This window comes from Pyrgilauda ruficollis, unplaced genomic scaffold (assembly GCF_017590135.1).
Source record: "Pyrgilauda ruficollis isolate IOZ18807 unplaced genomic scaffold, ASM1759013v1 scaffold15, whole genome shotgun sequence".
Taxonomy (NCBI): domain Eukaryota; kingdom Metazoa; phylum Chordata; class Aves; order Passeriformes; family Passeridae; genus Pyrgilauda; species Pyrgilauda ruficollis.
Genome location: NW_024513654.1, coordinates 14,498,240 through 14,518,731, shown reverse-complemented (window position 1 = coordinate 14,518,731; position 20,492 = coordinate 14,498,240). Strand labels below are relative to the sequence as shown.

General features: G+C 35.2%; 1 protein-coding gene across 1 annotated transcript in view; it reads right to left on the bottom strand.

Moving 5' to 3' along the window:
• The window catches only part of LOC121350220 (adhesion G protein-coupled receptor A3-like), a 256,338-nt gene that overhangs the window by 16,676 nt on the left and 219,170 nt on the right, over window positions 1–20,492 (bottom strand). The window contains exon 17 of the mRNA XM_041461380.1: window positions 16,259–16,404. Within this exon, the coding sequence (XP_041317314.1) occupies window positions 16,259–16,404 (146 nt within the window). The remainder of the gene's footprint in view (window positions 1–16,258; window positions 16,405–20,492) is intronic.

Genomic DNA, 20,492 nt, shown 5'->3' with positions numbered 1-20,492 from the left:
TCCTTCTATTCTTCTAAATTCATGTATTCTTTTCCTTTTTCTCTGATATAAGTCAATGATCTTATATGAAGGGCAAGATCTTTGCCCAAAGTGTCAGGGGGAGTTAAAATTGTTTAGAAAAAAGTGAAAAATATGAGAAACACTTCAAAGATGTGCATTTCCAAAGAAATTACATTGTTACTTTGCACATATTTGGCAAGCCTTGTATCTTTTGATGCAAAATTAAGCCCCTGTTCCAGGGGGAAGGTGATAAAGAATCTTAGCTTTCTAAGCTGAACTTATATGTGGGAAAAACTGAAATCTGATTTTCTACAAATTTCACATTTGTCTTCAGTGTCTATAACATTGCAAGGTCCCTTTGAGATCTTTCCCACAGTTATGCCATCTCTCTGTAGCTTCAGCCCTCCCTTATGTCGAGGTATTTATCTTTGTTATTCACCTGCCCAGCCAGTCATGTGGAACCCAGAGAAGTTTAATGATCTCTATCGATCTCAGACCAACTACAGCCGAGTTATTACATGTGAAAAGTCTCAATGACAGACACATCCTTAAACAAACTGTTTCTTTAACGAGATCAAAATAAAAATAAACGTCCATTTTTCCATTACAGATAATTATAGATGAAATGTGAAAATGTGGGCTTTAATGGTTCAAAGCTTAGCAAACAGGAATCTTAAATTCATTCTTCAGAAATATCCTGCTTTTCTATATTAATATCACCATTTTTACTTTAGTTTATTAATTCCTGAATGATGAATTTTAGTGTAACTACTTACAGAGAGAATATAGTAGTGAGAAAACTGAAAAGCATATTTCTCTCTTCAGCTGGCTCTGAAATATTTCAAGCATCTTTTACAGCCTGTTTGATTGATACAAGCCATTAAAGTAATCAGTTTAGGAAATTTAATGTTGCCCCGTGAAATCTGCCATTTCTGCAAAAAGTCCCAAACTGTCCTTCTTCAATGAAAATGAAAATTACAGCTTCAGACATAATTGTATGTGAAGCTGCTGAATGCATCAGCTGGTTTCCCTCACATAGCAGTGACTGGGTTGTTACTGTTTGAGTCCTCTCAGAAAGACTTTAAAATGACACACATTATGGCCACCTTGCAACATGCATATTTTTAATATTTGATAGAGTCATATTTGATAGGTTGATATGTCCTCATAAAGTGTTTTCCCATGAAGTGTACAGTACAGTGGTAAATTTCATCCCTCTGGATTTGTTCAGCATATCCTCTGCATATTCTTAAATGAAACCCATGCACCATACTCAAGACATATTTAGACTGTGTATAGAAAACATATGGAAGTATCTCTATAGGCTTTTAAATATTAATACTTCAAAGTATTAAAGCATCCTTGCTGTTTCTGAGAATTTTACAAATAAGGTAATAAATGCCTCAGTTTCAAAGTATTGTTAATGATTAGGTGCTACATACCCAAATTTAAACATTTAGTGTTTCAAACTTCTGCATCTCTTTACAATTTACAATTGTGAAGTTTACAATTATGTGCTAATCACAATTTACTGCTACCTTCCATTTAGTTAGGTAATTTGGTTTATTTTCAACTGCATGTATCTAAAATCTAATCACACAGCTATAGCACGATGTATCCTCAGGCAAAGTGAGAGGACAAACAGTCTTGTTTAAGACATGAAGAAACCAAACACTAAATAAAAATAATATAATTTGGATTATTAAATCTTCCTGGTCTACAAGAAGTATTCAGTCACAAACCCAGAGGGCCATTTAAAATTGAAAAGCATTTACACAGAAGAACCATGGAAACCACAAAACCCTTTCTGTTGAATCTTTTCAGCTACCAAGCTTTCAGCTATCAGACCCACATCTTTAGAGAAGAGATCAAACAGTTTCCCAAAAGGAATTTTTTCAGACATGAAAAGCATACATGCAGGTTTTGAATTCCTCTAAAGACCTCTGTGGTAAAGGAAGAGACTCTGTGTTTTAATTTGGTTCCCATTTTAAAATATTTTTTTTTAATAGTTCTAGTATTTTTAGGGTTTGCCACAGGTCATGAGTTGAGGAGGGAGCATCTCTTAAAGTTAAGAAAAAGTAGTAGACATGATGTTCATTCACACTGATGCTGCTTTCAATCATACAGAAAACCATCTGGAAACAGTCAGATAAAGCCAGGGCAAGGCACAGATGTTAAAATCCTAAAATATAATCTCAGTGCTTTGACATATAGATCCTGAAGGCACACATTTTTGCTTTATTTACCAAGACTGCACAAGGAAAAATTGCTAATAAACAAATAGGTACAAGGTGCCTGTATAAGTCAGACATGTACCTTTTTGGGTTTGGGTTGTTTTTCTTTCTACCCTTATATTGTCTTTGTTCACAATTACTCGCTGAGAAAAAAAAAAATCTCAGTCCTTATACAGAGTCACAGGACAGAATAGAATGCTTGCCTCAACAATTAAATTGCAGTCCACAAAGACTAGAGTCTGAAAATTTATGCACCAGAAATCTAAAGTGTAAGGCTGCAAAATATAGGTCAGGTAAAAAATTCAAAATACAAAGATAAAACATTTCAAATTTTTTTCTCAATCAGAATTTTTTCTGCATCTCTCATGCATAATCACTTCTAAATCTTAAGTTTATTTTCCTTTTCAGAATAAGAAGACATAGCAAAACAGTTGGCATCTTCCATAAATGAAAATCCAGTTTTATAGCTGGCAACACCTGGAACATGCAACTATTCTAATGCAACCACTACTTACACCTTAATAAACTAATACAAAAAGAAAATAGTACAAATCCAAAATCTATTAATTTGATTAATTGTGAATAACTACTCTCCTTGACTTTTTTTGGTGGTATTCCAACATTTTGAAGCACATTTCATTATGTCCTATCTTTTTTCCCTCAGGAATCCTTAGTAATGACAGCTTTGTTTCCATGTATTTCAATTTGTAAAATATTCCTGAATTTCAATGGGATTGGGTGATTTTTTGTGATTTATTTCAGGTCTTACATTTCATGTTTGTGGTCCATCCAATATGAAAGCTAAAAGGATACAGAGCCAGAACAAGAGGAAGAAGTCCTTGCAGATTTTCAAAACTGACCTAGGTGAGAACCTGGGCTCACTTTCAGCTGGATCTGCTTTGAAAGGAGAGTTAAACTCAATGACTTACAGATGTTTCTGCCAATCTTTTTTTTTTTTTTTTTTTTAATGACACTATAATTAACTTATTTTTCATTGTTATCTTTTCAGTCTTATGAGGGTCCATCCATACCAGCTGTCAAGGCTGAGAGAAGGCTTCTTACAACCACTGCTCTTCTAGTATATATTAATATGTAAATTGAAACATATGTACTACTCAGAGTGGACTAATTCACAGATGAGTGAGCATAGCTTGAAAATTCCTTAATTTTCAAATTTATTCTGAATATTTTTCAATATAAACATATTTCAAATATTTCCAAACCTCAAATACACTTGCAATATAAATTTTCAAATAAACGTCTCTAAAGTCTGAGTTCTTTAGAACAGTACAATGCATTATCAAAATGTAACCAAGATAGGAGACAATGAAACTCAGGAGACCCCGTTTCACATCCCACCAACAATGCTTACACCTGTGGCTGCAGCCAGCCAAGAACTGTTTGTCAAGAACCAAGGAGAAATTTAAGCTCTGTATAAACCCCATTGTTGTGTGTAATAGGTTGTGCATCCATTACTTATCCAAGTGCCTTATCCTGACTTGCTTCAATTGAACTCCATGTGACATGCAGACTTGGTGGATGTGTTACTATACAACTGCATCATTCTTTTTCAGAAACTAATCTACCCTGTAAAAAGCCTTAGTGAAGTTTCATCCCTAAAGTTTGCAAAAAGGAAAAAGCCGACTTTTTTTGGTTTTTGTGGAGAAAATATTACATTAGGATTTATGCAATGTTATCCATTTCTACAATTTCAAATTTTTCATCTTGACAGATATGCAGGTAGCCAAGAACTTAAAACTTAGCAAGAAGGTTTTATTAAATCTAACAAGCAGCAGGGAAGCATTAGAACATGCTGAAAATAAATTATTTTTTAGATGGTTTTAAGACTTTTGGCTTCTTTCTGGAACATTATGTCTTTCACAGTCCATAGGATGTAATTCAATCTGCTAATCTAGAGGCTGCAAGGAGTATTCTTTTTTAATGTTATATTAGAAAAAGTGTATTATGGATTAGCCTGCTATTACCCCATAGAAATTACTGTTCAATTAATGACTTGACTCCACAAAACCATGGAGATTTATATTTATTGACAAAAATTCAGGTCGACATTTTGTCCTTAATTCACCCTATTGAAAAGTAAGAAACAAAGGTACAATTGCCTAAGTTCGTGAGTGTCAACCCTGATTTTTAACTTTAATGTTGGGGGTTTTGGTGTTGTCGGTCTTCGTATTACTGAGCTGAGCTATGGAAAATCTTTTATGTATGATGATGGCATGAACATTTGTTTTTTCCTATTTTTTAAAAAGCTGACATACACAGAAATCTATTTCTGGTTATCCCTAGCCCAGATTTTAACCAGAAGCAAAAATAAAGGTTTTCCATCATTTATAAAAAGGTCAAAATGTAAGTTTTAAAAAAAAATCAGAGGGTTTTTTTGAGCACTTAACTGGAAGCGATCATGAAACTTGGAAAGAAAATGAAAAGCAGGTATAGAGTTATTTTTATAAACATTAATCAATAAATATTAAACAACAAAAGCTAGAAACGATGTGTCATTTCCAGAAAGTTATGAACATGGAAAAAATAGATTTGAAAAGGAATAAACAGCCATCTTCACAAAACTGCAAGAGCATCTCATTGCTCAGCTTTCTGGGTTTTCTAGGTAAAAAGGCTGCCTAGCTTTACTAGGTACAATAATTACTGGATTTAGCAATACCAGAACCTCAGAAGGAAATGTTCTCTCTAGGTGGCAAACACTCTCTTAGAAGCATGAAGAGGGAATATGGATAATTGGTTGCTTCTTCAACACCTCTAATGGAAGACTGAGATACACAAGTAGACAAGTTTAACACCATTCCTATATGACAATAACACGATTATGATAATCCATGTTAAACAGCTAAAAATGTCTTACCTAGAAATGATAGCCAGCATGGGTTAGCTATTCTGCAAATAACAGACACTGTGATTTGCCCACAATTCCTGCTCCTTATCCTTTGGATTCATGAGAGAGTTTTAGAGACATCAGGAATTCCAGATATAGAATTCTAGAGTGGAAATTAACTCTCCCTGTAGAGGTACTTTTTTTTTCTGGCGATGTCTACACGTTCATCCAATATGAAGAAGCAGCAAGATCGTGTGACTGACCACTCATGACTTTTTCTTGACGTTGCTCACAAATATTGAAAAGTAAACAGAAATGGTCTTCTGTAATCATAGTTCTCTTACCTCATAATTAATAGCTAAACCAATACTAAGTGTCTCTTAATGTCAATAGATAAATAAATCACGTATCTCGTGTGCTCAAGTTTTCTTTCACAGAAAACCTCACCAATGTTCACTTTCTTTTAAACTTAAAATCCTGAATGATTCTCTGAGTACTAAGTTTAATCCAATAATAATGGCATTATCCCTTTGTCTGAATGAGTACTCAGTCAATAAAGGCATAAAGTTTAACCGGGACATTCTATTTTACTAAGGTATATTAGATATTATATATTGAAATTATTTTAATCTGCATCATTAAAATTATGGAATATTTGCTAAAATTTATTTTTAAGTAGCAATGAGCAGCATTTTCAACTCGTGAACCAAAATCTTCTTGTGACTAAATACATGTAACTCCCACTGGAAATCCAATGTGAGTGCATGTTTTTCAGAGCAGAAGGTGGCCTAATTTTTTGTTAAGTTTTATATGGTAAGGTGGTACCTCAATAAAAATACCTGCAGGATCAGCAGCCAGTTTCTACAAGACTCATAACATTTCCAAACACTGAAGGCATATTTGGAACACATTAGTTTCAAAGTCTCTTCTGTCAGAATTTGCTTGCACAATGAAACACAGGAGTTTCTTATGAGACCAATGAGGCTGTAGAAATTCAGCAGCAAATAAGGGTTGAAAAATGGAAATATTGTTAGGAAAAATACTTGGTTTACTAGTAACAGCATTGTAGGGCAGAAATGAACATTAGGAGATCATCTTGTCCACTCAAAAGCTCTGAGTCGGGGTCACATCAAACATCTGTCATGACTGGCTTGGCTTTATCTAATCTATGTTAAAAAATTGCTTGGGACAGAGTTCCCACAGCCTTCCAGGTAACCTGTTTTAATTGCCAACTATTTTCATAAGTTGAAATATTTTCCTAATATGAACCTATTTACCCCTTGCTGCAATTTAAGCTTATTTTTTGGTGTGATTTTCTATTTAATGCCTTTTCATTTGGAATTTTTAATGAACACTAACTTGAATCATCCACATTTCCAGTGATGGGTTTCAAATACTTAGAATGTACAATGTCAGGGAGATCAGTGGAACTTTATGTATAATTTTCCATGGTGTCTCAACTCAAAACTAAATGAATTAATCTAAAGCAGCTTTTCCTCCCAAGGTTTTTAAGCCCTCCTTCCAAACATGCATTAACCAGAGATTATCACACATATTTGGCAGGATGTATGCATAGAATAAGCCAGGTCTGAAACTTTTTTTGCAACAGTTATACATATATATGTTCCAACATATTTAATGTGATATGCATCTCTGTGGATTTCACCAATTTTGTTTGTCGAAGGAATATAATTTAATTTCCTTGAATGTTACCATTCATTAATAAAGAAAAATATTATGAAACATTAAAATTATGTATTTAAAACTATCACTGCTAATATATATACATATGTGCATAAAATATATATGTGTTTTATTGCTAGCTTATTTTAAGATAAGCCATATTTGAAGATAAACTTTTTTTTTTTGTTTAGCATTTACTCTTGGAATCTCATAATATCTTTTAGCCAAAATTACTTTATGGAATAGTGGCAATGTATTGGTAAATGCAACACCTACTATGTCCTATACCACGCTGTAATTTAAATGCACAGTGATTGTACTGTACTGCAGTTATTATCAGACTATTTATTGCACAATCCTATATTGGCTGCCTGCAGCATTCTCATTTCTGTGACATTGGAGTTTATCAGTCTGCACAACATGCTTCATAAATCTTCATGACCTATGTTTTCTTGCAACATCAGGGTTTTCATTACAGTTAAGCTGGATGTATACAGATGCCTACTTAATACAAGTGTCCTGTAACAAACTTTAAGTTCTATCTTCCTCACAGAATAGTTTTTGTAAGAAAGAATTTGTATCTAATGTAACTAATTTTTCTCACTAATTAATGAGTACAATCATCTACTAATAAAAGTCAGATATTCTTTTCTGTAATTGTGGTGAATATAATTTCATGCAGATGGGAATGCTTAGTTCTTTGACCATACAATTACAATAAGCACACTTGAAAAGATCTTATGCATTTATCTTTACAGCAATTTTTGCATAATCAAGTTTAATCTATATGACACCAGAGAATCATCTGAGAAAATATTTAGTTCTTTCAAATCTGATAAAGTTTCCTACAAAACCCCCATTGGAGTCTGAATATATTATCTTTTAAAAATCCTTGAACTTGTAAAATTTCCAATCAGCATTTTACATTTTGCCTGGAGCAGCATATCAAAGCATGGAACATTTTATCAAGCTTACCCACCCTCTAACTTACCCTCTACAATTATGTATATGAGTAGCTCAAGTGCTAAAAGCTACTGAGGCAAGGGACAGTGTGACAAGAATTCTGAATTTCCAGGAAATACCTAGATTTGAACTCAGGATAAAAGCAGCTGAAAATTCAATCTAGTACACAGTTCTGCAGATCAGCAGGTTGCAGTTCAAGCCTTTCAAAGCTGAAAATATAATAAAATTAATTTTAAGTCTTCAGTCATTTCTATCCCAAGACCATAATTTCCTCATTAAATGCCCAGGTATCTCTCAGGTGTGGTCATTTTCTTTTTTTTGGCTACATTTGTCAATAGCCATAGCATAGAAGAGAGTTTCAGTTGAATGGATCTAAGTGACTTACTATGCTGTTTAATATCTTGCTTACAAGCAGTAAGACATATATTTCTTTTACATTAATCATAACCCATTTCTTTTAATCTATACTAAGTAGCTCAGACACTGTTCTTTATAAACAGAGGATAAAGCTTCACCTTTTACCACAATATCTCTCAGAGATTTGGTATTATTGTATTTCTACTGTGAAAAGTGTGCACCTCGCCTGTACCTTAGCTAATGAAATTATGGCAACAACAAAATCCTTGTTCTGCTTTGATTTTGACATGCTCTTGAAATTAGTTCACATCAAGGAAGATTCTATCCTCTGGGGATCATTCACTTGAAGTATTTGGTAGAGCATTCAAATTGACTTAAAGTATTTGGCAGTTCATTCAGGTCAGTTTTGAAGAATAGTATTGCCAACTTCCCCATGAGAAGGAACTTCTGATTCATAAGCCAGATGAAGTGGAACTACAAGCAAAGCAGGTGGCTCTGTTACCATCTTGCTGTTGGTGACTCCACAATTCAATCACTCACACTGAAGGTGGAGAAGAAAAGCTCTAATCAGTTCTCCTGTTTGATTAAGAGTTGGCAGGAAAATATCTCCATGCTATGACACCATACCCTGGCAATCCAGTGCTGTTAGCAATGAATATTTACATGGCCTATGCAAAGTGCAACAACGTTCTCAGGATACCAATGAGAATATATTGCTGTAGTGGACCTCCATACTATTTTAATATTTTCATTTTACTGGAAATTTTCTTGTGTAGGACAATTATTTCAAACCTGAATTAAAAGTTGCTTTTGACCAAAGATAATTTTATCCCCATCTGATGGAAATAAAATTGGCTTCAAGTTGAAATTTAGTAAAAAGAAATAATGAAAATGTTTCCCTCATCACAATTTTATACCCTTTTCCACTGCAGACCTTTCAGTTACATCCTTGACTCCACCTGAACATATCACTCAGCATTTAAGAGTGATCATGCTAAATAGCACAAATATCAGTATGTCCTTGAAGTATCAAATCAAATTCCAAGTACCCTTAGGTTCTGCAATCCTGTCTCTCCCTTTAATTTGTGATATACAGACAATATAAACTTCTTGTTTTGTTTTTAAGCTTCTTTTTGTCATTATCTCTAGCTTTTGTACCTCAAGGGGCTGTTTGTTCTGGCTAAGGTTCCTTCCAGCATTTTAATTCTTTTTGCTTGAATGGGGTTTTTGGTTGATTTTTTTTGGTTGGTTTGGGGTGTTTTTTTGAGAACTTGCCTAAGTTGGTGGGCTGATAAGACAGAGCACAATCTGTCTACAATGATCAGCATTTCTGTTGGTACTCTTGTATTACTTGTGTTGTGTCATCTTTGAATGACAGTTATTAAAATTGTCTTCAGAAGCAATGTAGCATTGTTCAAAATATTAATTCTATAGTTAAATTAAAACTTTGAAAAGGCTGTTACACTTAGATTATTTTAATATCCAATATAACAATATAATCACTTATTTTAATGTTGTGAATATAAGCCTTTGGTGAATAAAATGAACACAGTGGCTGGAAGGGAAACATGGCTTTTCTTACATTCAATTGTAATTTATTAAATACAAAAAATTGAAAAAAAAAACTATTTCAGCAATATGGCCTTTCTCCTTCCTGGGTATATGACAAATATTGAAACAAGAAACATGGGAATACAGTTTTGCAAATAGTATCTAAGAAATATCACTAGATTGTCTTTAAGGTCCCCCCCAACCCAAGCCATTTGATAACAACAGCTGCTACACACTTTGTTGTTTTTAGGAACTTACAGTATGGAGGTGATAAGCAGCCTTGAGAATACATGAGTATTGCAAAAATTCACTGCACAATTTCAAAATTATCTAATAATATACATTTCTAGTCTTAACTTCCCATATCTAAAATAAGAAATGTTCATTATAATATCAGAAATGTGAGATAGACCTCCTGATAACTGACCCTGCCCACAAAAAAATATCCTGTCCTGTAAGCAAAGGGTACAATCAAGTACTTAAATTGTAGCCAACCTCCTGGAGCAGATTCTCAGTGAGACTGTTGGCTCACCATGCCATGGTTCATCCAGCTGGTGAAAACCTCACTTGCAGGGACACAATTTTCATTTACTCTGCAATGACACAATTGGGTCTATGCTAATGTAAAGAGTGAAATAGAGAGATCTCCTCAAGGCTCCTGAGAATTCTGCCCTGTGGCAGTTCCCATTTAATTCAACCTACTAAAACCATAGAGAATTTTTTTTTAAAAAAAGACAGATGATCCCTTGGCATAATCAGGTCTAAATTTATACCTTATAGAAGAAGTTTGATATGCTGTCTGTGGGAAGGAAAGATGGGCTTTCATGGATCAAAACTCTATGAGTTAATTTTTAAGAGCATATCACGAAGAAGAAAACAATGGATTGCAAATGATACTTTTCATCTGACCTCTTTCTCTCTCCCTCTCTCTCAATCACTGTTTTGTACTAGAAGACATGAATTCATGAGAGCCAGCACTAATGAAAAATGCACTAGAACTTAACTGCATTTCAGAGCTGCTGGTGCCAAGGGGACAAGTAATGTCTCTGTCTGTCAGAATGTAAATTATGTTGCTTCATATGATTCAGTCCGAAGATTCAGAAAAGAGCATAGACAAAAAAATGGCATATTTGCCAAACCTGATGTTTAATTAAGTATTTTTGATCATAGTCAAATGTTGATCCCCCATTACACCGCTATCATACTGCAATAAATTGTAGCCAACTTGTTAAAAGTAATAGGGGACATTAACAAAAGTAATTTTCTGAAGACCCTTTCAGCCTCAGGAATATTAGAAAGCACTAGGTTGTGTTATTTTTTGGGTTTTTTTTTTTTTTTATTCTAGGGTTTTTATCTGGACATAATCATCCTTTGAAAACTAAATATAAGAAGTCTTTGGTCTTTATAACTGGAATGTTTTTAGTATCTCCATTATGGTGCAAAAATTCACGTGACACTTTCTGATGACATAATGAAGATTGCTGTGTGCAACTCATATTCAAGACACAGACTGCTTTATTGGTAACTTATTCAGTAAAAATTTCCCTATAATCAATCTGTGATGGAAGTCACAACATTTCCTGCGAGGCTCTCTCAGGACTCAGCAGTTAGGCAAACACAGCCACAGATCCGTTTGCGCCCATGTGCTGGTTTCCAGCTTGTCAGAATTCAGATCAAGCAGCTAAATGTTCATCCTGAGAAAAGCAGGGTTAACACTGTGAACAAAGCACTAAGTGGGTGCCATGACCCCTGTGGTATCATGCAAGTCTGTAAAATCCCCTCAATGTAAGGCAAGAGCCTCATCACAGGACTAGTCGACAATAACAGAAGGAGAGGATTTTCTTGTTTTTGAAAGTTTTGTGTGGTTTTTCCTTTTTGCAGTGAATGGATTTAGCATAATTCTGTGTCTCAGAGATACTTAGCTACTGTTTAGCTGGGTGCTGCTGATTAATGTTTAGGTAGCTGAGAGAAATAATGAGCTTGGGAATGAACTTGAAGAGCTGCTGCCACACTCCCAAGGAGAGGGGGAGGATGCAAGTGCAGCACTACCACACCTGGCAGGGGCTCAGGGGTGGGTTGTTAGCCACCACTACACCACAAACACAGCTCACTAGGAAGAACCCTTTCATTGCTGCTTTCAGGACATTGCTCTGTACTCTGGAAGTGTATGCATGATGTACAGAAACTTGGCCATACACAACCTCATACAGAACAGCAGATACCCGTACACAAATCTGCGTGTAAACATCCATTAGCAGATTAGTAGTTTGACCAAACTACCCCCATTCTCAACTACTGTATGTCCAGGCCTGCTCTGCGTGCAGGTTTAAAGGACAGTTAAGACATTTCAAAATATGTGAAATAGGAAACCAGCTTTCTCATTCTAAAAGTTATTCTTAACTCTTAAAGCTATTTAAGGTTGAAAACAGTAAGGGAAGGGAATTGAAGCCAGTGGTATTGACTGTAGGTACTCTGTGTGTGCTGCTGAAAACTGTTTCAGTTTGCCTCAGTTATGATTTTTTATCTATATTACTAAGGCTACAACTTTGAATACAAAGCAAAGGGCACAATCCATTCTGAAACTGCTACTACAGCTAGATATATAATTTTTCTAAAGAACTGCATGTGGTACATTCCTTAACAGCCCCACAATTTTAGAAAGAACATTTTAAAAAGCTTATCAAAATATGTTACATAAAAAATAAGATGAAGTTCAACAGAGACAGTGACATCAACTGTTATCTGTTTTGCTGTTGCTTCTGCAACCTTATTTATGCACATCGATATGTTTTCATGACAGATATGGGATATTGGACTCTGTAATCTGAAGACTGCCATATTAGTTATCTTGCAAGTCATTCATTGAATGAAAGAGATGGGAGAACATTAGGAGATATATTTGTACCTAACCTTGAGATAAAACTTAATTATCCGTCTCCTTATCACTAATCTCTGGCCCAGCTAGCAGCTTATTTATTTTTTATTTTAAATGTTTAGAATGCAATTGTGCTTCACTAGTTATCTTACTAAAACTCAAAGCAATCTGATTTTTTTTCTGTCACTCTAGAAAGAAAGGATTTTAACAGAATATCCTTCAGAAGTATTTTTTGCTGGTCTGTACTTCTGTCTAATCTGTATGGGCACAGAGCATGACATGAAAAATGCATGCACATAGCAGGTACAAAACCCAACACTACCTGTGCCTCAGCTTGGGCTGATAAGAAGTTCTGTACATTGCAGTAATAGCTGAATCTTGCATGCCCCTTTGCCTTTGCTGGCAAAATCTGCCTTCAGATGAGTCAGAAGCTAAACTCTGCCAGGTCTAACAAATGTCCACAGAGGATGAACAGATAGAATTATTTATTTCCATTAAGAATACCAGAGAGTATATTTTACAGGAAGTAATTTCATTATCTGTTGAAGTGCTAAGGTTCAGAATTTCAATACACAAAACTCAGTGATGCATTAATTTGATCCACCTCATTAGCATCCAGGCACATTTAGAGAAAAATGCCAGAATTGTTACAGTTGGTTCCAGTCATCGAAGTGATAGGCCCTCAGGGGTTTAACTCTGTAATTAACAGATAATGTATATTTCATGAATAATATATATAATAAAATATATATACTGTATGATGTACAGTGTACATAATGTATCTCATAATACATGACTAACATATAAAAAGAGGCAATATTTAAAATCATATTGCCAAGAAGTCAAATTAGATTGCAAAAATGTTTCAAATTTGGTCACTCTATCTAGAAGAAAGAAAACTTATAAAGAACCACAGCTTTACATAATAGGGTACTTATTGCTACAGCTCAAAGAAAAGTAGAAGAAAAAGATCAAGGGCACCTCATTTGTCTTGCTTCTGCAAATGAATATGGAAACAGCAGATGGAGAAACCGCAGCAACTCTTACAAGCCTACGTCCTTTTCTACTAACAGGTAAGGTCTCCTTTCAGATATTCTATTCTATTTATTTTCACTATTTCAGCTACTTTTTAGAATGCACCAAGCTTTGTAAAACAAATGTGGTGAGACAATTTTTATGATTTCTTGGTAAATTCCAATGATAGATTTATGTACTGATTTTTGGCATTAGACCCCACTTACTAACTCACAAAAGGTACCTCTATGTCCTACAGCAAGTGCATATATAAGGAATACAAAACCACTCACATGTGAGCTAGAAACACCTTCTATCAAATACAACCCTTACCAAAGAAGACTGAAGGACAACAGCTGAGCATAGAGCTTTTGCCAAACACATTCACATATTTGTCTACTTCTCTAAGTCTATAGAGAAGGATCACTGAAAAATGACCTCTTTTAAACGTGTCTCGTAGACTATATAATTTGCTTCCTATCACTGATAGTCCTGACATGTAAAAAAGCCTAACTCCATCTCCATTTGAATAAACTTTATACTATTTAGCCATCTACTGATGTCAAATGGAGACAAATTAACACCCCCTCACCCAAACCCAGATGTTTTCCCTTAAGTACCTGAGGAACAATATGTATAAAGGCTGGCATTGGCTTATAGACACAAGAACACTGACTAGTTAAAACATTTCCCATAAATGACTGTCTTGAAATGTAAGCATCCTTAATGGATTTTATGGAAATATTATGACAAAGAATAATTCAGACTTTAATTTTATTAAAATCAGGAAAGGTAAAATGCCCCCAAAAATTACCATTATCATTCTGAAAGAACAAACAACTACTAATTATGAGTTTAGTATTTCCTTGCCTAAAGTGATTCTTAATTTTACATATACTATGCCTGTTTTATATGTGAAGTGAAACTGATCCTTACTATTTTGAATCTAGTGCTAACCATTGTGAAATTGTATTAGACATTTCAGTGCCTGTGTCTCTAAGATACATGGTGCCCTGTGGGAGAAAAATGGCTTAGATTAATTTTACTTAGCTATTAAACAATTATACCCATGTTCTCTTACAGCTAGAAGGTGGTTTATCATTTCTATTGCTAAACTTAAAATAGCTACTATTTATTTTCACTGTCTGGGAACCTCAACATGACTGGTACAACAAAGATTCTAATTAGAGTCATCTTTCCTGTAACCTGTCTATTGTTTTCCAACTCAAACAAGATTTGAATTTGAAGAACATACACTATGCTGGGTCTATGTAACTTGTAACAATTTTCTACCTTAATAGTCACACTGCAGCATTTGAAAATTGGCAATTATTCATTTTGCCATGAGCTGGTAACCGAAGGAGTGAAATTCTCATATCTTAAGAATGGTGTAGTAAATCATGGATTAGCAAAGTCAGGCACTCTCAGTGAAAGACCATCCTCTTACACCTAACAAATCTGAGGATCAATATAGCACTCATTCTCATCACAATATACATTTTATGTTAACTTTAATCAATTTCATCTCTAGAAATAAAGTGTTTTAAAAAGAAGAAAATGTGCTAGTTTTCTAACTAAAATCATGTTAGTAATAATTTGACTCTGGAGAATCAGATGGAAAAACTCAATCTTCCTACAGACTTTTAACAAGTTGTGACACCACTACACAGTCATCTATAAATGCTATAAATGCTACTTACTAAAAGTTTTGTGTTTAAAATAAAATAATCTACCTCTGTTTAGAAGACTACACCCTGGATTTTTCACAGAAAAGTCATAAAAGGTAGAATTCATATTTCCTGACCTCCAGTATAAAACTGAGGTCTTTAGGCTAAACTGACCATTCAGACTTGTCCATGATCTGTGGGAAAAGAGAGGCACCTCCATAAGGCAATTCATCCTGTTCTCACACAAACATTCAAGATGGACAGGAGAAATTGTTGTCTGGACATTCTTTTTCTGCCTCCCTCCAAAATGTGTATAGGGACAATATATATCTTTGGCTAATACATAATATTTTGATAGCTAAGCTTAAAAAAGATGAATTAATCTTCTCATGCCTTTGGCTTGAAATCCTGGTTTTGTGGTAACGTTTTGCTAAGGTTTAATTTTTTTTTTCTTGTGCAGACTGACTGTTTTGGCTTGGAGTTTCAGCATCTCAGAGGCATCTGGCAAGAACTCCCACTGTCTTACACCTGCGATGCCATCAGAGACACACTTGAGGCTGCTCCAGGGAGAGCTGATAGGGAGTGCAGACTTCAGTCGCTCCGGTAATAGCATTACATCTCTGATGGGGAATGAGGAAGGTTGCTATCAGGTTATTAGGCTTTCAATACAAGTGTGGGCAGGAAGTAGAGCAGAAGAGATAAAGGTAAAGGGTCATTACAACACAGTTTCTGGTGATTAAATAAGGCTCAGAATCACACCAGTTTCTGGTTTGGGGGAATTTTTTCCCTCCATAAGAAAACAACGGAAACATTTCAATTCTTCCTGTTCAGATAAAGGCATCTGAACTTAGCCAATACAAGTTCTGCATATTTCCATCTTCTGAGCAGAGCTAACTATCAGCATACAATAAATACTCAGATTTTTGTACACGCCTAGGTGGCTCAATTCTTTATGGATGCTATTTATAGTCTGTAAAAAGCAAAAAATACAGAAATAAGAACGAGAGTTTGCTTATAATTGATATTTTCTAGGAAGAAATTAAAAAATAATATAGCTAATATTCCATACCTGAGTAGAGGTTGCTTTGGATAAGAAGGTTGGTCACTGTTTTGGCAAGGCTGAGGTTTTTTTGTGACTTGCTTATAAATATTCCTGGCAGTTACTCCAATCCATAGCATAGTAGAGAGTGTAGAATAATGCAGTACTATGCCAACCTAAAAAGAGAGTGGACGATTAAACGACTCAATAAAATGGATCAGTAAAACAAGAGTTTACAAGAATCTTACTTATAAGGTCACAGGCAAACAGATTTTTAAATTGAATTTATAAATGCATCTAATTTAAAACCAGTTATTTAATCTACCACAGACAGTATTATCTGCAATATCAGAAGCAATGTTAGGAAATAGACACATAAAAACATTTGTTTTCTAAGAACCTGCTTAACGAAAACATTTTACACCTGGATTTAAAGTGATGTGACTCTAAGTTTGTGTTGCATTCTTTGTTAGCTTATCATGAGAACGCAATTTAAAATTTAAAGAGAGGCCAGCATTTTTGCTTGCTCTTATGCTATTTCCTTTAACTTTTCAGGAATATCCTGTTGTAGTTCCCTCTCTGCTATACACAGGCAAGGCTGACTTCTGGAAATGGCATCAGTGCTATTTGCACTGATAAATCCAGATTATTTTCAGACATATTTTAAGAAAATTATAAACTTGTCTACAGAATTAAAAAAAAAAAAAGACAACTCTTTGCATCCCCCTTTAAAAAGAATTATTAACTCTAATAATGTTATTATCACTTTGTCTCCAAGAAACTGGTGTGTTTATCATTGAAAGGAAAACAAACTACAAACACCTCTAAAATGCTAACATCTTTGTTATGTTAGTAATTGTTATTCATTACTATGGAAGCAGTAATTGGAATTTTATCCAATTTCCAGTGCTTTATTACATCAGCTAAGTCTGCATCTGATTATATAAAATGAGGTTACCTTTGAAGCAATAACCTGACATTTTGCAGTGACAAGTAAAATATTGCTATAATTGGAAAGAACATAAAAGTTTAAGGAATACAGAGAATTGCTAAATAAAGCTAACACAAATCTATTATAATGATTTATTTGAACTAGTGTTCATTTTTGCTCCAGTTAAAACAAAATAATTGATGGGTAAAGAAAAAAAAATCCATGCATTTTTTTTCTATTTAGTATTATAGCTCAAAACTTGAAGATAGCAGCAAAAATCACCAACAGAAAACCCTTTGTAATTTTCTCTGGGACTTGTCTGTCACATTAGACAAGGGAGGATGAAGCCTTCACCACTCTGCTGCTTGAGGTAAAAGAAGCAGAAATAAGAGAATGAGACAATTGTGTATTATGAGCTGGCAGACACTGCCAGTTCAGGGACTGGTGCTGTCTGTGCTTGGTTCACAGGCAGCTTGCAGAGTTTCTGTAGGGATGCCCTGAACAGGACCATGAGCAGGGAGGGGAGGCAGAAGGATGAGAAAGGGAGAAGAAAAAGAAGGCAGAAATAATGAGAATTAATTGGAAAAAATCTAGATATTTAGCTCCTAACTTCTTCTCTTCCTCATTTCAGCATAGCCCTGCTGCTATATATTCTGTTTTTCACACAGGTACGTGCAATAATAGGAACAGTTGAAATGAATTCCAGGTCAAAAGGCACCTATATAGGTGAAGTTCTGAAAACATATATGACCATATAGATAGAAATCATCAGCCACTTAAATGAATGTAAGACCTAAAAATAGTACAACAAAACAATTTTATTGAACCTTCAAGCAGGCAACCAAAACGACTGAAAACATCACGGCTATGCTGCGCCTGCATCACATTGCTGTTTTTCACAGTGTGATCACGTTTCAGCAGCTGAGTTACTTCTGATATATGGAGAAATTTAACAAACATGTTATCAACCTCTATACTAACTCTTCGATGATCTGCATCTCTCTCTCAAATAAAACCGCAAACAAAACAAAACAAAAAACCCAAACCCCCAACCATTTGCATTTCTTGCTTAAAGGAAACAAGGATTTATCCTGAAGATACAGGACCTCCTTATGACTAACAGATTTGACATGACACCTGAAGTGTGGGATTTGGAAAGGTGCACTGAGCTGTTACAGTAAATTCTAGAATTTTTGCTATTATTCACTAGTAATAAGTAAAGAAATGCTTGTTGCACTTCCCATTGAAAGTTCAGTGTTTCAAAGTGCTGGGTTTTGCTCTCTGCCTCTTCCCTCCCCTTGTGCCCCACTGACATCAGTTATGTCACGGAGGTGCACCGTCCTCATTGTTGTGCTTGGGGACTGTGACTGCAAGTTCTTTTGTCCCCTGCAGTGGGATCACCTCTTGCTAACTCTCTCAGGCTAGGAAGACACCTGGGCCCCATGGCAGAAATACATGAGATAACAGCTTGTGACATGGGAGGGAAGGATGAGGCTCGAGAGAAGGACCAAGGCGGTTTTGCTCAGTAAATTCTTTCTTGACTCTCTTAGCAAATGCCAGCTTGAGGTTATGCATGAAAGGTCCAGGGTACAAATTTATCTGTGTATACCTTGTTACTGGATTTCTATCTCTGTAAAGCTTCAGAGGCCAAAAACTATGTACAAATTAAATGCCAAAGTGATAACTTAAAACTATTTTCACTATTAGCAGAACTTTTGTATTTCACATAAAATTGTATGGAAAGGGTTGAGATTTCCACACAGAATAAAGGATTATGATTGGAAATATTGAAGTGATGACCCCCTACTTTTAAGAAGGTTTTCCACTGACAAGCCAAATGGTACAGAAAAAAACTGCCAGAATATATGCATTGAAAAGAGCACTGTGCCTAAAGCTCTTCAATAACCACAGTTATATGTTAAATGTTTTCTTGTTTTCTTTGATTCATTTTTAACACATCCTCTGTTCTCAGAACTCTTATCTTTGGGAATAAGCACTAGCCTTTTGAATAGAAGATTATACTTTTCTTCAGTAGGAAGATGCTTTCTGTTTGTGCTTCTTCAATAAATTTCAGTACCCTAGAGATAAGTTAAGTTCCATATGATGCAGTTACCATGGTAGTGATCAGAATACACATTTATGCAAAGCATTTTGTCACAAAAAGGTTTCTTGATCAGCTTTAATTTGCCCACAATTTTCTTTATTTTCCCCAAATTTTAAATTTAATTTCTTTTTTTTTAAATTGTAATCATATTTCAGATAAGATTGTACTTCTTAAATCAGTTTTATTTAAAGAAGGACACAGATATGCATGAACATTCTGATTAAACTTTTAATCCTGCAATGAAAATTATTCTTTTCTGTGAGATGAAGGGGCTCAGGAATTTCTCTGCAGCCTGTAACACCAATGGATGTGAATATTTCATGATCTTTAAACATTTAGCATTAGTAAAATCCCATGCTCCCTTCACAGGTAGAAAATTTAGAGCAAGAAGTTCAGCTTTCTGAGTTGAACTTGTAGGCTGCTGGCTAGTATGGAACGAGCTTTGCCTTTCTTGTTGAAGATCTACTGCCTTACAGAAACAAATTCACAAGCAGCTTCACTTATGACATTCATCAGGGAGAAGAAGATCTGCGCCTTGCCAAAGTTTACATGGAAGCTTTTATTTTATAAACCATATAGAGGTTCTTGGAGACGTGATTGGAGTGATCATGCAATAAAAAAATAAGATTCTGTCTCTCCATAACTTTTCTGCCACCTGAATCTTGTGCCCAGAAGTCCATTCTTCATGCTTCAACATGTTTAACTGAGGATTTCATCCCCTAGCATCCATGAACTCATGGCTATCATCCCTTCCTCTAAAGCAGAAGCCATGAAACAGAAGTCTTTGAGAGTACAGAATTGATACCTCCCACACACGGGGATTGATCCAGCAACAGTTGTGTCTCCTTCTCTCTCATTCTTTACATGAGAGGAGTGAGCTTCCTTCTGCTTTCTGAAGCAAAATAACCCGAGGCCCCGGCTGGGAGATGGAAGGGCTCTCACTGGCTGGCTCAAGCACCTTTCTGGTAGTGCACTGCCTCTGATTATCCCTGCTGCTCCCAAGACAACCCCTGACTTGCATGAAAGATTTTGCCAGTAAACTCAAGAGTCTGGATTCTACAACAGCCGACATTCAGTGACACCCAGGATGAGATTCAAGGGTAATCTAAAGATTTTGGAAATTCATATTCTCAGGAAATGTGCGAAAATGCAATCAACTCTTCTAGGCCAGCACTCTAACATCCGGTTTTTGGTAAATCATAAAGATTGTAGAGCACATATGCAAGTGA